This window comes from Physeter macrocephalus, chromosome 5 (genome assembly GCF_002837175.3).
Source record: "Physeter macrocephalus isolate SW-GA chromosome 5, ASM283717v5, whole genome shotgun sequence".
NCBI classification, from domain to species: domain Eukaryota; kingdom Metazoa; phylum Chordata; class Mammalia; order Artiodactyla; family Physeteridae; genus Physeter; species Physeter macrocephalus.
In genome coordinates, this window is record NC_041218.1 from 39,086,424 (window position 1) to 39,103,894 (window position 17,471).

Consider the following 17,471-nt stretch of genomic DNA (forward strand, 5'->3'; position numbering starts at 1 on the left):
TAACCTGTTAGTGTTTATGGCACCAATACATGCAAGGATGGGAACTTATATTGCAATTACCAGATTCATTTGTTGGTATCTACCTGTAGACTAAGCTTTATGATGTCAGGGAATTTGTCTGTCACAGTCAATGTTGCATCTCTAGCAGCTAATACTATGTCTGGCACATAGTAGATCCTCAATAAATGAAGAGCGCATGGGAAAAAAATCATGTATGAATGAAAACATGGGCCGCTCCTTGCTTCTCTGTTTAGAAAGTTTACTACTATTATTTTCCAAATAATAGTAGCAAAGGAGTTCTGCCAAAAAAATCAAGTTGGGATGGTATCTTTGGAATGAGAACAGGGTTCAGCATAGTGACTATGAAATATTAGCAAGCAAAAATTAGTACCCATTAAATACTGAGATACTTCTCTACACATAAAATCTGCATGCCAATTTAATTTCATAGAAGCTTACTAATCTGTGGAAATGTTTGCTTGTTTTAATGAATCACCTTGTTTCTTCTACTGGGACATAGAGACAATCAACTTCCTGTATGGGCATTGGAGGTTTTAATCTCAGGGATAAGCTCGATGGTGTCAAGTTTTTATTTAATATTTTTTGCTGCCCCATTTATGAACAAATAATCCATGTTATCCATCCTATATTAATTAGTTTTGTTCTTCTAGAACAAATTCATCAATTAGAACTCCTCAGAATCAATTCATAAACTCCAGTTCATAACGTAGAACTTCTCAGAACCCATTTGTAATAGACTACAAGTCATCCAACAGACTAAACTCTGTCAGAGTGCACTGACTTATGACCCTCTAACCTGTTAGTGTTTATGGCACCAATACATGCAAGGATGGGGATGTTGGCAGAAAGTTGAAGGGGAAAATTTTTCCCCTCAGTCCTTACTCTTTATGCACCTCCTTCTAAGGTCAGAATTATCATGTATGACAAATATAAGCTAGAGTCAGAAAACAAGTAAAACAGGTAATTGACTATCCTTTACTTTTCTGTAATGGGATAGAAAAACAGGAGAGCATTATGTATGGGGACTGTGAAATGGATGCATGGAAATAATTACAGAAGAGTCTTTTATAAGTCTCTAGAAGTACCTTGCAGCCAGTGAGTACTTAGTGAATATGCTTATTTTAAAAGTTCAATTTGTAATATATGCAGGTTTTTGGAGGTTGTTTTGTTTTGTGTGTGTGTGTGTGTGTGTGTGTGTGTGTGTGTGTGTGTTTGCTAAACCAGTGCTCACAGTTGTGCCTTTGGCAAGTAATAACTGAAAGTTGGCAAACTGGAGCCCTTTACCCCAATCTCTCATGCAGAACCGACATAGGAATATTATAAGTGAACATGTTGATGGAGATAGTTAGAAGACAATAGCACAATTAATGAATCTGGTATATTATTGATGGAGTGTTCCCTCCTCAAAATACCACCTACTAGTTATTTTTTGTGTGGCATGCCAGCAAAGTACCTGGGTATTATTATTTTTCATGATGTTGTACCTTTTGGTTTTTCTGCTCTATGATATTATTATCTTGGGAGAGAAAATTACTTCTCTGAGACTGATGTATAAAATGAGAGTGTTAACACTGAACCCACGAGGATTTCATGAAAATTGAATTAATATAAGTGTGTGTGTGTGTGTGTGTGTGTCACACACATGTGAGAGAGAGACGTGCATATAAAGAAACAGAGACCAGGTGGGTGAGCAAGCACATTCCTCATTATGCCTGACACATAGTAAGATGGTAAATATTCATTTTTCCCACACCCCTTCTCCTTTAGGTCTGTAGTGGATTTCTTATGACCATAGCAAATTTTTAGTGTGGCACATATTCAGCATTCAGTAAGTGTTTGTTTCCTTCCTTTCTAGTTTTTATCTTGTTACTCAAGGAAATATAAATGTATATTTATTCAAATATAATAATGTTGATAATATATTTATTAATTGCTATGCATTATATGTGCCAAGAAAATCTCTCAAGCATCATATTGTGATTTCAGGCCTGAGCCTGGACTGAGATGCACGTAACCCATTGGTTGGAAGAACCTAACTCCCCTTATCTAACACGGTTGTTTTTGATGTAGCTCGTTTTTTCAATGCAGTCTATTAAATCTATATGAATATATGTGGATAAGGATTTTGATAGAAAAAAGAAATAAATGTTTTATTTCCCTCTATTTTTATACCTTTTCTCTATTGAAGGATTTTTATTTTTATACTCAAGGGTTTGAATTGGGTAGTTAGAATCACATAGTTATATAAATTCATGCATTTTGTATGTAAATGTGTTTTTAAACTCTAATAAAATAAACAATTTAATGTAAAAATCATATGTTGGAATGTTGGTTTGTTGATTGACTAGGAAACAGGGTTGGGAATCCCGGAAGCCCTAAAGTTATTTTGGGGACATGATTTTTTTGTTCTTTATTGACTACATGACTCCTCTCTGCAATCATTATTAAAGGGATGTTTACCAGAGGTATCTGTCTTTAATCCCAGTTTTGATAGTGAATTTCAATTTTATGTAGTATTCTTCTGAAGAACTCTTTCAGTGTGTTTGATCATATTCCTGTAGTAATAACACCTCTGATGGTTTAAGAACTGTTTGTCTTTACCAGCCTTGAATCTGGTACCTCAAACGACAGGGAAGTTATTTTATTACACTCTGATTCTTTCAGTGCTAGGATTAGGAGGGTCAATTTATGTCCTAAGTTTACTCCATTGTTTGTTGCAGAGGCTGATAAACATTATAAATGGATATCACAATTGGATTTTGAATCAATGACTTGACACCAAACCATATATTTTAATGAGAAGCTGGATTTTCCTTACAATGGTCACATAATGGTATTAGTTTCTTGAAGATATATTAGAGTTAGAAAAGATAAAGACACAAAGCACTGTGAGGTCTTCAAATGCCATTATAGTTCACTCTTCTGAAAGACTTGCCAAGGTTAACCACAATTCTTTTTGCTATGCTTTGTTACTCTGGACCACACTACAATAATTTTGAAATCATATGTGATAAATTTGCTCTGAATTTATTACTTATTTAAATACCTCACTTTGCTTTTTTTTTTTTTTTTTTTACTTTGCTTTTAAGAGAAAACTGTATCGATGTATCTGTTATATACATGACCCCTTATTTGGTATTGACTATGGCTTTATTCAAAGGTAAGCTAAGAGTCCTCTGATATATATGTAAAGTGAACTAGAATAGGTAGATTCAAATCTCTATGGGCTTGTCTATTTTCAGTAGGAATAAAAAGGAATTGTGTTCTATTTCATGTATTTTCTCACTTGAGAATACTGAATGCTTACTAGTCAATTCAAAAGCACCTTTGTTATATCATTAATGGAATGTTTAGGCCAGATTTTGGGAAAAAAATCTATATTTTACTAGAATATTCTTTAAAGCTTGTATTTTAATAATTTTACTTGGAATTGGATATATGTGGCTATTACAATTAACTCAGATTTTGCCATTTTATTCCTGTGTACAAATAGTGTTTTTATTTTTCCCTTGCTTCAGAGAAATAATATAAACCAAATTGGTGGTCACCCCTAACAATAAAGTCCTCACTTTTCAAATTAACACACGAAAGTAGCCACTATTGTGTTGAAACTGGAGTCAGTTTCTTTCATTTTCCAGAACTCCATGACAGGCATGGCTTTTTCATTCCAGTACAATACTGCCATGCTCCCAAGCAACAGCCTAGTTAGCAATGCATTAGTCAGGGTAAAATGATATTATAAAGGTGGGGGCTATAGAATTAAGGGTGAAAATACTACCATTTGAAAGAGAAGATCATTTTAGTCTTTCTGTTTAGATTTATCCCCAAATGACCATTTGGGATGCTTGATATACTAAACATGCCTATAACAACCATATTCTTTGAAAAAACTTTTACTTATCTGTTATCATTTGTTTTGGCAAGTTAGAGAAAGAGAGACAAGAGAGACAGAGATTGAATCAAAGAAAATGTAGCCACAATATAATTACTATTTATAATTCCCTGTCTCCTAGAAAGTCAGCATTGTGATGAAGCTAAAGATGTTGCTTTATGTTTACATATACAATGAGAATTTTTTCCTGCTGTTTATGACAGCTATGAGAACATTTTATTGGAATTTTCTCTTTCTTTTGAAAATATATGCTCTTAAACTTTTAGTTGTTTTGTTTGCTTTATTGGTTACTGACCTATCACTTCTAATTTTTCATGTAAAAGGCTAATCTATGGAATTTTTCTTCATAGTTGTTGGAAGATTTTATAAGAGTGGGTAGAGTAAGTTGGTCTTCCTCATAAAATACATAAACATTTTAGCAGTGCTAGATTACCTTCTTGAATTTAACTTATATTTCTTGGGTGATCATTCTGTGTTGAAAATAGGGGAAACATAATAGTTATCCATGTTTTTGTGCCTAGAAATAATTTATGGTAAGTAGACATGCCTGTTTATTTAACCAGTCTGAGGATGGTGTTAGGCTAGTATCTATCTATCTATCTATCTATCTATCTATCTATCTATCTATCTATCTATCTATCTCTATCTATCGTGAATAAAATCAACAATAAATTTGAATTAAGTTCCTATATCAACATGTTGTGATAAATAAAATATTTTAGGCCAAAGAAAAAAAATCTGATTTTCTGAACATTACCATTCTGTGAAAGTATGGATTGAAGCTGGGTCTCCACTAGGTAACATAGTTAACACATATTTGTGAAATCAGTGATACATAACCAGAATGCAAACCAGTTGAATATAAGCCCCTTAATGGTGGGGCATTTGTCCTGTTCACTTCTATTTTCCAGTGACTAATAGCCATACAATACATATATATTGAATATAAACAAAAGAAAATATAGTTAAATGAATAGACTAAGGAATTATAATGTTAAAATTATGCTTGCTGTTATATAGTGTTGCTTAATAACTTTTTACTTAATTCGAATAAATTTAAGAACTGCAGTAAGTATCAACAGACTGACATATGTACCATAAATCTATTTCATTTCTTTCTAAGTAAAATGGTTACATATGACTGGCAGCATATTGTTACTTGGCTTTGCTGACAATTGCACATTTTGCTTCACATTGTATGCATTTTTGTATTCAACTAGACATGCTTATTTATAGAAAATTTGGATTTATTTTGTAGTGTAAATTATAAAATATATAATTCTTGTAAAATTATTTTTTTCTAAAAAAATGTTTTCCTTCATGCAGTGTGAGGGGATCATGTGGCATTCATAGAGATATAAACTTTAGAATTTTATTTATTATAGGCAGAGTTTGCCTTTGTATCCATTTGGTATCACCAAATTGTAATTTACATGCTTTGAGTACTTTAACCAGTGCTTAGTTAATTTCATGTGAGGTTTAGGAAGTAATATAGGGAGTATGAAATGCCATTCTGTTGTTGAAGCAAATGTCTTTTTTTCTTTTTCTCACTGGCAATTTACAATTTGAGCAAGTAAATAGGATCATGATTTGCTTTGAGCATCTGTATTTATTCAGCTGTAACAAAAATACTTCATTTCAGTGCTCACTGTTAGGTATCTATTCAGAGTACTTATTTATTGCAATTTCTCTAAGAAAAATGTAGCTTGAAATGGATTCTCAGCTTTACCATATGTTTGATATAGTTCTTCATGAAGATAGAAACATACAAGAAACCTGAGCAAGTTCTTGCTGACCTATACAATATCTGCATCCTAATAGGTCATATTTCAGCTCCTATATTTTTGATAAATAGCCTGGCTCTTTTAAAAAGCTCTGTCCGTGGTGCTGAAACCTCCTGTGACATATGAACTGTCTTATTGATAAATTCTAATGTCAGCCTCTCTGTGATAGTGATTCATCAGGTTGTAAAATTTGTGTTTGGGAAACACATTTAATTAGCAAGTTTCATATTTTGGTTGTGTTAAAATTAACACAGTTGTCCTTTCGTTTTAAAGAGTTCATAACAATTACTTTCCAACATTGTCAAAAACAGCTAATACTTGATTAGAAACTGTCAGTGCTATCACAAAAGCAAATGTCTAGTATTAACAAATAAATTGATATGATTTCAGTGGTAGAAATGTTTACAGGCCAGTGACATGTTGATGATATGCAGAAAGCTATGGTAAGAAAACTTAAACACTTGATTATGAACAGATTAAGTAGCAGTTAACATGGAAGACTTGTAGCTTTGTAGAGATAAGCAATTTGCCTGTAAAAAGTAAGGCTTATTACCCTCTGTAAATTTTTTTTTTAGTGTTTCAGGATGTTTTCTTTGTACACAAATACATTGGTTTTGTAGGACTATGGGTTTTTGTTTGTAAATATGACTAAAGCCCTAAAAATCTTGGTTGTTTTTTCCAGGTAAAATTCTTGTATTTTCTGTGTAAGACTCTAAAATAATTAGTAATGTTATTAGCACTTCAACTCAGTGATTCTCAGTTTTTCTAAGCTGTGTTATTTAGGTGCCTTAGAGTCATGGAAAACTGCACTTAATTTTTTTTCTTTTATTCTAAGTCTCAGAAGTTTTTCTTGAGCAAAACTGTCCTCTTAAATTTCTATTGAACTCTGGAACTTCTTCCACTATGAATTCAGTATATCTTAAAATAAAATTTAAAAATCCTAGTTTCAGAAAATCCTAGTATCCTAAAATTCTAAAATCCATTGTTATCCTGGGGAAAAGAACCATCCACTTTGATCATAACTGTCTTTAAGTCAGTACCAACTAGGTTAGTTGCTATACAAGTATATAAACCTCCTTTGGGGGTCATGTAGAACGTTTCCTTGCTATATTTGCAACATAGACGATTATTAGATTATTTGCTTGTTATTGCAGTGAAGCTCATTAAGTGTTTACATTCACAGCAAGATTTGAAAATTACACCTAGATCATAAGTCCTACTGAAATTTGGCATATTTTCTGCAAAGCAAGCAGCCTACTGTTGAGCTACTACCAATTATTAAAATAAGACTTTCATTTCCTTAGATATTGGATTTACATTATATGAACTTAATAATTAAATCCACTCCAAAAGCTGCTTGTTAAGAAAAGAAAATCTATAAGTAAATACATAATTTCCAAGAGGATTTGTTTCTGTCAATAAAGGGTTAAGTACAATGTTATTATTGCCTTTCAATATTGATAAAGTGCCTTCTAAAATCCATTTTTGTGCATTATAAAAATGTAGTTACATCACCCAGTAAAAGTGTCTTACTCTTAGCATTCCAAATTTCATTATAGAAAAACACTTTTTGAAAACATTGTCATTTAAAGGATAGCTGGTCAAATGATATTTCCCAGAAATTATTCTTTATTTAGAAACAAAAACAAGACAAAAGCAATTGATTTTAATCCAAAATGTATTTTTCCTTATAAAAGAGGTCCACATATTCACTGTGTCTACTCTACAGAATTTGTCCATTTTATTACACCACGTGTCAATTCAAGTTTATCTGGTCACTGCGAAAACTCGTGGCTAACATGTGTAATACAACACAGGAGGAGGTATTGCTCAGTTCAACTACTCTTATATACTTAAAAAAAATACAGAAATGTTTTTGTCCACTTTAACTGTAGTCCAGACATAAAAGTTACATGAAAGTTCTAGAAAATGGAATTGTTTTATTTGGTTGCCACAGTACCCTTCGAAGCCAGTTAATTAAAATGCTGAACTTGTACATATGTCCATTGGTCAGGAGCAGCATTGGTGAAGCTTAAATTTCCTTCTACAAAGTAATATTTCTCTGCCTTTTTTTTTTAAAGTACAACCACAATTTTGAGTTTTCTTTGAAGTAGATTTAGTTAGTTGTTTTTAGGACATGTTTGTTGGTACACCTATAACAGTTGCTTTTACTTCCAATGCTGTACCTTTTTCTTTGCCTGCTTCCCAGAGGTTGATCAGAGGAGGATAAAGCTCACTGAATGCAAAGGTTGGTTTCTGTAAGTAATTTCTCACATAGTAATGTCCACCATCACAGTTCACTTCTTGAGAGAGGCAGCTGAAAAGACATATCATACCAATAATCCCCAGAAAACCTCCAAGGTAGACCATAAATGTTGTGGTGTTACTCTTATCATACTCTTTTCGATCAGGGTGCAAACCTTTTGTGGTGACATTTACACATTGTTTTCTGCTTTTTTGATAGATGGTGGGGATATCAATACAAATCTTATACTCAGTTGATGGGTTCAGATGAGTAAGATTATATACCTTGACATCAGATGGTATTCGAGCACTTTGGGCAGCATGGGAATTTTGAGTCTTGACAAAGGCTGTCCACTTAACACTGGATTTGAGAATTTTAGAACTTGCTTTCCAAGACACCAGAACTGAGTTGGCCTGAACATCTTTTATTTTAATATTCAAGGATCCATTGTTATCCTGGGGAAAAGAGCCATCCACTTTGATCATAATAGACTTCAAGTCAGCACCAACCAGGTTAGTTGCTATACAGGTATATAAACCCCCTTCTGTTGGGGTGATGCCACTTATATCTAGTGTGCCTTCAGAATGGACATAGAACTTGTCTGTCAGAGTATTAGGCAAGAGTTTTTTACCAGAAGGTATGATCCAGGAGATTTCAGGCTGTGGCTCTGCAGTAGCTCTGCAGTGTAAGGAAACATAGCTCCCAGTTTCTAAATCCAGATTAGAAGGAAAACTCTCGGGAGCTATAAGAGGGAGACAAATTTCCATCATTTCCCTGAAATGCACCTGCCGAACATTCTGGCCTTGGAATTCAGGTGGGTCCACGCAAAACAGTGAATCTGGCTCCATAAATCGAATGTTCGTTTTGTTCATATTAATCCAACGGATGACACAATCACACCTGATGGGATTGCTGTGTATGCTGATTTCCTTGAGGTTTGGCAGAGACTCAATGGTACTGCGGTACAGGGCACTAAGGGCATTGCTGTTAAGCATGAGTGATTCCAGCTTGGGTAGTCTGAAAAATGCATTTGGGTGAATGTAAGACAACCTGGGGTTGTTAGTAGCTTCTATTTTTCTTAAATCTGGCAGATTATCCACAGCAAGACTGTCGATGGAAACCAGCTCAGGCATATTGTTTATCCCCAATTCTTTTAAGTGTAGCATATTGCTAAAATCACCCCTCTGTATTCTATTAATGGGATTTTTATTTAGATCCAAAAATTTGAGGTTTATCACTTTTTGAAGAGCAACATGGGGTACTTTAATAAGCCTGTTGTCATAAAAAGAGATGCTTTCTAAGTTTTCAAGTCCAACCAAGGCATTATCTGGTATTTCCGTGAGGTTTATACCAGCTATAACCAGGCTGCGAAGATTGATAAGAGGCTTAAAGTTCATGTCTTTGATTCTGATGATTGGATTTTCCCCAATCATTAGAATCTCCAGATTGGGAAGAGCCTCAAACCACTTACTGTTGATCATCTGCAATCTATTTGAATTGAGATGAAGTCGAAGAAGATTATGTAGGCCAATAAAGGCTCCAGGTGAAATTGTAGAAAGCAAGTTGTGATTAATATAGAGTTCTTGTAAGTTACTAAGTCTAGACAGACATTTTTCAGGCAGCTCAGTAAGTTTGTTTTCCTCTAGGTACACAGAAAGAAGCTGAGTCATCTTTTTTACATTAATATTGGTAACTGAAAATAAATTGTTTTGAGATAAGTCCAGGCCAGTAAGATTTACTGGAAAGTCTATGGAGTATTCAATTTTTGCAATATTGTTAGTCTGTAGGAGCAGAATCTGTGTGTCAGCAGGCAATCTGGCTGGGAAATTTGAAAGACCTAAATCATTACAATCCACTGTAGATGCTTCCATATAAACGGATCTAGGTGTAAACCAGGGCCGGATTTCACATGTACATAATTGTGGGCAATCTGCTTTTTTATCTACAGCTTGTACTAGTGTAGTGATAGCTAGGCCAAGTAGCACATGAATTTGGAGTGGCAGGTCCTTCATCTTAGCTTTCTTCTTCAGAGATTTAATGGGTCCTTAAGGATTCCACGGTCACTGCTAGTAAGATCAGTAAGAGTTGATAGATAAGGAAAATAGTTGCTTTTGTCAAATGATGAATGCCATAGAACTGCAAAGATTTTCTTCATGGAAAAAAGTGCCAGTGCCACAATTGCATTGTCCAGAAATGTCATGCATATTGAAGAAAAGGTTCCTATCTCCTTTATGATAGAATATTGATATACTTTTTGAAGATGGAGTATGTATAGATGGTCACAGGAAATTAAGCAATTCATTTATTTAAGAGTGTAATATTCAAATCCCATGCTTGTTCAGCACTTGCAGGAATAGCAGCATGATGCTAACTATAATAAAATAAAATATAAAAGAAGAAAGAGAAAAATAATTAGTCCAAAGGGAATAAAACCACAATATCCATTAACTAATTATGATTATCTTATATATAATATTCTTAGTTTACAGTTAATTCAGTATGACTTTATCCTTGTTATGACTGTCCTTAATAGTTATTGGCCCAGACATTGGATAGGCTGGATTTTTTTTTTATTGGAGTATAGTTGATTTACAATGTTGTATTTGTTTCAGGTGCGTACATCAAAGTGAATCAGTTATACATATATACATACATATACATATATACACTCTTTTTTAGATTCTTGAGTATTGAGTAGACTAGCCTGTGTTATATAGTAGGTCTTTATTAGTTATCTATTTTATATATAGTATATGTCAATCCCAATCTCCCAACTTATCCCTCCCTTCCTTTCCCCTCTGGTAACCATAAGTTTGTTTTCTACATCTGTGACTCTATTTCTGTTTTGTAAATAAGTTCATTTGCACCAGTTTTTTAGATCCACATATAAGCAATATACTTGTCTTCCTCTGTCTCACTTTACTCAGTATGACAATCTCTAGGTCCATCCATATTGCTGCAGATGGCATTATTTCGTTCTTTTTTACGGCTGCGAAAGTGGATCTTTAGAAGACTGAAGTTACATTAAACGTAAAAATTATGCTGCCAGAATTTTTCTTTGTTTTCAAATATTTGCTTGTTTATAGCCTGTAATTTTATTTATTATTTGTCATTCTCTTTGACAGTTAGTTATAGGGGAAAAAAAAGAAAACATTTCAGTGATGGCTTTTTTATTTTCTCTTAGAGAGGCAAAATTAAAAGTTTATAAATAAATAATACTGTTCAGTTACAATCAAATGAGTTAGCCTTTGGTTCCTCAGGTTCCCAGGAGATGACATTTAGAAATAAAATTATAAAATAAACTAGAAATTGTGGAATTTCGCTGAATTTTTCATTTTAATTCATACTTCTCTCCATAGTCTCCTTTGTATAAAGTGACTTGAATTTTGCAGTATTTGGAAAAGATAGTCTAACTTGCTGTAGATGTACCTGTATATTGTCATACTTAACTGAAATTCAGATTAATGTTAGACTCTTTTATTTTTCCCTGAAAATAACTTACATTCCATTAGTTACTAACAATGAAAAAGTAACTTTGATTACATCGCTAATACAGACACTTAGATGTACCTTCTTTTAAATGGTTACTGATGTCTTTATCATAACAATAAGCAATCTAAAACCAAGTTGCAATTTTGATATGTGCTGTATTGTAAAATACCACATTACTTTTACGTGTACACTTCATCCGTTGGACTGCTGGTGAGCTCTCCCCGCAAGTGTGCAGGACAGCTGAGCACGGCTGGACTGTTCATTCTGAGACTTCTTGCCTACCAGCAGTAATTGTCTGCTGAATAATCAGTCTGTGAATACTGTTCTTTTCTTTCATCTCTGCCCAGTATTGACATTCATAATGGCATTGTTGAGTGACTCTAAGGTCGGTACTTCAGTGACAGAGATCAATATATTTGGAGATACGGTCTCTACAGAGAGATTAAACACTTTCTTTTTAATTTAAAACATTCTTTGGTTTTCAAAATTGTTGGAATATTTATAGTTCAAAGTCACACCTAATTCTCCTCTTATCCTTTAAGAGATGTGATAAAACTGGATCATGAAGTTCAGATAACTCCTAAGTTATCTTGAATTAAGTATCTTTGCTTTTTTTGTTTGTTTTGTTACTTCACCTATTTGCTGATCAAAATTCCTTTTTTAAGTACTGTTCACCTATTACTCTTAATCTGTTTTAAGTAAGCTCTAAGCCCCTTGAGGAAAGAATTTAATACAACTGCTTCTTCCCTGAAGATGTTTTATAAATCCTTAACCCTCCACGATCTGGGGTCCCTCCTCTTTTTCTCTATGTTTCTTGTCATTTTCTGCCATTCTTCTGCATGCAGCCTTCTCTCTGCCAGTAGAACTGTGGGTGCCTCACCCTTTTCTCTTATTTGTTTTACATTAATTATTGCTGTTTTATCAACCCTCAGTTCAAGCATCACCTCTCTGTGAAGTCTTCCATATAACCCCTCCCCCCAGTTGTACTTTAGCTGCCCTCTGAGGTCGTTCAGTGGCCCTAGCACACACCTCTGTCAGAATATTTAGTTGGTTCTCTGCCCCACCAGACACTCACTTCCTTGAGAGCCTGGGGCCTGCCAGCTCCTGGGCATGGTAATTAGGACATAGTAGATGCTCAAGAAATGTTTTCAGTGAACTGATAAATGAATTATATTACTTAATAAATGTACATATTCATGTTTGCTACATACAATTTAAGCAATTCGGTTTGTTTGATTTCCTAATTTCAGTATTCAACTGGTTTAACTTGGGTAAATCTATTAGTTACACAGAATGTGTGTTACCTTTATTACTAAAATCCAAAGATTAAATTTGAGTGTAATACAAAGGAACTAGACTTTAAAGTCAATCTAATATTATATCTTAGTTTATTCCTCAATTTATCCAGTCAACATTTAATGAACACCTTTTATGTGCCAATTATTGGTTAATAGTTGGAGGATAAAAAGATGACTTAAATATGGTCTCTTCCCTTCATAAGTTTTCAGTCTTTCTGGGGAGACACAGGTAAACAGATGGTTACAATTCAGTGTCAGAGATGAAACGGGAGCACATAGGAGAGGCATCTGGATAAAACTTAAAAATAGAAATCTATTGCCTCTTTATTCTCAAAATGAAGAAAAAACCTAGGTACAAAGTATAAACTTCTGCATGTTGCCATAAATCACTCAGTTGAGAACTGAGCAATCATAATTTCTGCCAAATAACCAGTTATATCCACTTTCTCTGGCAGAGCAAAAAGACTCCTATATTCTCCTTTGTGTTAACTAGAGGATTAGAAATGTTCAAGGTGAAACATTGTTTTTGGGGGGATGTTAACCTAATAATACCACTTTTTGTTTTAAAATTTTTGTATTTTCTTAAATTTGTATTTATGTTTAATTAGAAACTCTATTCTGACCTCATTTCATCATTTTGGCATAGCCATATGCCAGAAACAACCCTATTTGAACTATATTTATTCTGCAAGCTTTTGAAAATAAGGAGAGGTTTTTTTTTTTTAATTTTATTTATTTATTTATTTATTTATTTATGGCTGTGTTGGGTCTTCGTTTCTGTGCGAGGGCTTCCTCTAGTTGTGGCAAGCAGGGGCCACTCTTCATCGCGGTGCACGGGCCTCTCACTGTCGCGGCCTCTCGTTGCAGAGCACAGGCTCCAGACGTGCAGGCTCAGTAATTGTGGCTCACGGGCCCAGTTGCTCCACGGCATGTGGCATCTTCCCAGACCAGAGCTCGAACCTGTGTCCCCTGCATTGGCAGGCAGATTCTCAACCACTGCGCAACCAGGGAAGCCCAGGAGAGTTCTTAAAGTGGTGAACAAATTCAAATTTTATTTCTTCAGGTCTGTAGGGGGAAATTGTCAGTATGGGAAGTACAACAGAGGATATGTAAATTTTGCCTTTATTGTAATATTGATTTTTTTCCTCATGATTTTGAATATGATTATGATACTTTCACTAATGGATTATTTGGCATGGATTGTTTGTAGGATAGTAAGGCAGTAATAATATCCTACATCTTAGAGCTTTGTGGTTTTCCAAGCCCTTTGTTATTCATTATTTTATGTTAATAATGGCCTTGAAACAGATTGGAGAGGGATTTTAACCACTATTTATTTATTTATTTGTAAGGGAATTGACACCTATCTGTCTGAAATCACACAGCTAATAATTGATGACGTGGGATTAGAACCCAGGTTTTATCCTTAGGCTTGCATACATATGTAGAGATGCTATGAAAATATTTTAACAGAAGGTAATGTAGTGATGTTTTTCTTAGGAAGTGCTGGCATTACCTTTGACTTCAGCTTTTCAAATTTAGAAAATTAATTTTATCAATCTACTAATAGTGACTAGGGTGTGATTCACACTAACCAAACTCACAAGGGACAAAACCCAGATGCCAATACATTACAATGAGAAATATGACTGTCAAGAGAGTACAAATATTTGAATCTGCTGGTCAGTGCTTTTGCTCCATTTAAAAAATCTACTTGGAAATGCAAATTATGAATCTGTAATTTGTTTGTAATTATAGAGTCAGGTACAGGGAAGTTAGGTTAGACTTCTTAATTATCATCATCATCAGAAATGATAGCCTGACATACCTGCTTTAGTAAAGAGCATATCGTCGCCAGAAACTGGACCTCTTGAGTCTCATGGCCCTTAGCATGACCTCAGCCCCCAAATATCTATGCTGGGAAGCTTTTCCTGGATTCATTCTTGGTCACCTCTCATCTGTGTCATGATGATCATTTGTTTACACTTCTCTTTTCCCTTACTGGCCATAAAATTATTAGACAGGAGATTATTACTAGACGTTAGATTATTAGACTATTTCCTTACTAGATATAAGATTATTAGATTATTATTTTCTTACTAGATTATGAGATTATTATTATTAGGAACAGTGTTCAGCTTACTTTTGATTATATTAGTACATTTGATCGGTTGATTAGTACCTAGGCCAGTATATAGGTCGTTAAACAAATGTTTGCTACATGCTAACTCACAATTGTGTCTTTCTATAATTTGTGTTGGATGATAGAATATGGAATAATGATTAAAATGACTGTTTCCCTTCTTAAGTAACTTAAAATAAACAACATAGAAAAAAAATGAAGAGAAAAAGATATGCTCCCAGATTTTTACAGAATATTTTTCTTATTGTTTGGTGGTTAGAGAGTAGAAATAGGAGACTTCCCTGGTGGCTCAGTGGTTAAGAATCCTCCTGCCAATGCAGGGGACACGGGTTCGAGCCCTGGTTTGAGAAGATCCCACATGACGTGGAGTCACTAAGCCCTTGCGCCACAACTACTGAGCCTGCGCCGTAGTGACCGCGAGCCACAGCTACTGAAGCCCACGTGCCTGGAGCCCGTGCTCCACAACTAGAGAAGCCACTGCAATGAGAAGCCTGTGCACTGCAACAAAGAGTAGCCCTTGCTCGCCTCAACTAGAGAAAGCCCATGTGCCGCAACAAAGCCAAAAATAAATAAATAAATAAAACTAAAATTTATTAAAAAAAAAAAAGAAAGTAGAAATAACACAGTTATACTGCCAACTTTCCACTGGCAAAACAGAAAGTGGTTCACTTTACCAGCACCAGTTTAAAAACATAGCTGTTCTTTAGGTACACTTTAGCTTTATCAGTGAGAAAATGGTTTCTGCTGGTGGCTATTTTGAGATTTGGTCTAGATAACAGTGATAATGGTGATGTTGATTTTAGAAGGAGATATTGTCGTTTTTTTTTTATGTGCATTGGTGTAAAATTTTTTTAAAAATAACTAACTATGTCATTAAAAAATAGATGGACCAGCTGAATCCCATTTTCACTTTTTGAGAATTTTAATGCATGTGCCCTAAACCCTCTCACTTCTATCCTCCCTCATCTTTCCCTCGTCTACTTTTCCTTTTTGAATATAATGAAAAAAATAAACTCTCTGAAAAATGTTTTCAAACTTAGAAAATTTGTATTATGTAATTATTGATATACTTACATAATTTCCCATACTCCATCGATTTGCTGGGATTATTTTTTCTTCTAAAGAGTAGGAAAATTACACTTCAAAAAGTCAGTATTTCAACTTAGGTTTTGAAGGTTTTAGGACTGTTGCCTGGATAGATGATTTGGAGCCTAGCATTGGGACTGGGACATAAGCCTTCAAATAAATTTATATTATGGATGGATGGATGTAAAGTAGATAACATGTAGATAAAATATTTTGCTTCTCTTCTTTAAGATAAATTAAGCCATATGCAAGTAAATCTTAATAGTGGATGAATTTTCATTAAATGATTTCTTGTTGTTAGAGTACACATTCATATATGTAGTCATATGTAGGAGCTAAGGACCAACTCATAATTAACTATTGCTCTTTTCAGTTGTTGTTTCATCTAAAACTATTTTATAAGGTTATTTTTTGTACCTTCTTTTAGTTGTTTTTTTTTTTTAATTTTATTTATTTATTTATTTTTGGCTGCATTGGGTCTTCATTGCCATGCGTGGGCTTTCTCTAGTTGCCTTGAGCGGGGCTACTCTTCGTTATGGCGTGCAGGCTTCTCATTGCGATGGCTTCTCTTGTTGCAGAGCACGGGCTCTAGGCTCGTGGGCTTCAGTAGTTGTGGCACGTGGGCTCAGTAGCTGTGGCTCGCGGGCTCAGTAGTTGTGGCTTGTGGGCTCTAGAGCACAGGTTCAGTAGCTGTGGCGCATGGGCTTAGTTGCTCCATGGCATGTGGGGTCTTCCCAGACCAGGGCTCGAACCCGTGTCCCCTGCCTTGGCAGACGTATTCTTAACCACTGCACCACCAGGGAAGTCCCCCTTCTTTTAGTTTTAAAGGCAACAGAATCATATATTAAAGCAAAATAAGTTAGAATTGAATATTATACAAGTTCAAAAGACAATGTTAATGAAATGTCACCAGGAATGAAAACTGACATATCAATGGAATGTATTATATAAAGGCTCTTTTAAATGACTTGCTTGAATGACTCATACAGTCCAAAATCAACCCTTATATACAGCTTATCATCTATCTACTTTTTCATTTATTCTTCCATTTGATCTGTCAATAAATATTTGCTGAGGGACTACTGCATCAGTCACTGTGCTTACATTTCTAATCTTTACATTTATAAGATTTTTAAGAATTGAAAGATTAAAAATGATTTTTCTTTGACAGAGAATAATTGGCAGTGAACTTAAGGCCCTTTTTCTGGGGGTGTGGGTGGTAAATTCGAAGACCTTTTTTTTTTTTTTTTAATTTAGAAAGCATTTTAAGATGTGGAATTTTCCTAATACATATGTCCTTTTGTGCTTTCTGAATTTTTCTCACGGTGTCTTTAATTTTTTTGTTGGCTTCCCCACATAGATTTTGCCTAAGGGAGAGTCAAAGATCTAAAGTGTTTTCTGTGTTTTAAATTAAACAAGTAATATATGTATAATTAGACTCTGACCAGCAGCATGAAACCTCCCAGTTTAGGCCATTAAAAGAAAACAATTTTAAGAATTCTCATATCTT

At 34.4% G+C, this 17,471-nt stretch overlaps 2 protein-coding genes across 10 annotated transcripts in view; one reads left to right on the plus strand and one right to left on the minus strand.

Annotated features, from left to right (window-relative positions):
- IMMP2L (inner mitochondrial membrane peptidase subunit 2) overlaps window positions 1-17,471 on the plus strand; it is a 904,212-nt gene that overhangs the window by 426,595 nt on the left and 460,146 nt on the right. The gene's annotated exons all lie outside the window — the stretch shown is intronic.
- LRRN3 (leucine rich repeat neuronal 3) overlaps window positions 7,361-17,471 on the minus strand; it is a 38,371-nt gene continuing 28,260 nt past the window's right edge. Inside the window, exon 2 of the mRNA XM_007115900.4 lies at window positions 7,361-10,313. Within this exon, the coding sequence (XP_007115962.1) occupies window positions 7,828-9,954 (2,127 nt within the window). The 5' untranslated portion in view covers window positions 9,955-10,313 and the 3' untranslated portion in view covers window positions 7,361-7,827. The remainder of the gene's footprint in view (window positions 10,314-17,471) is intronic.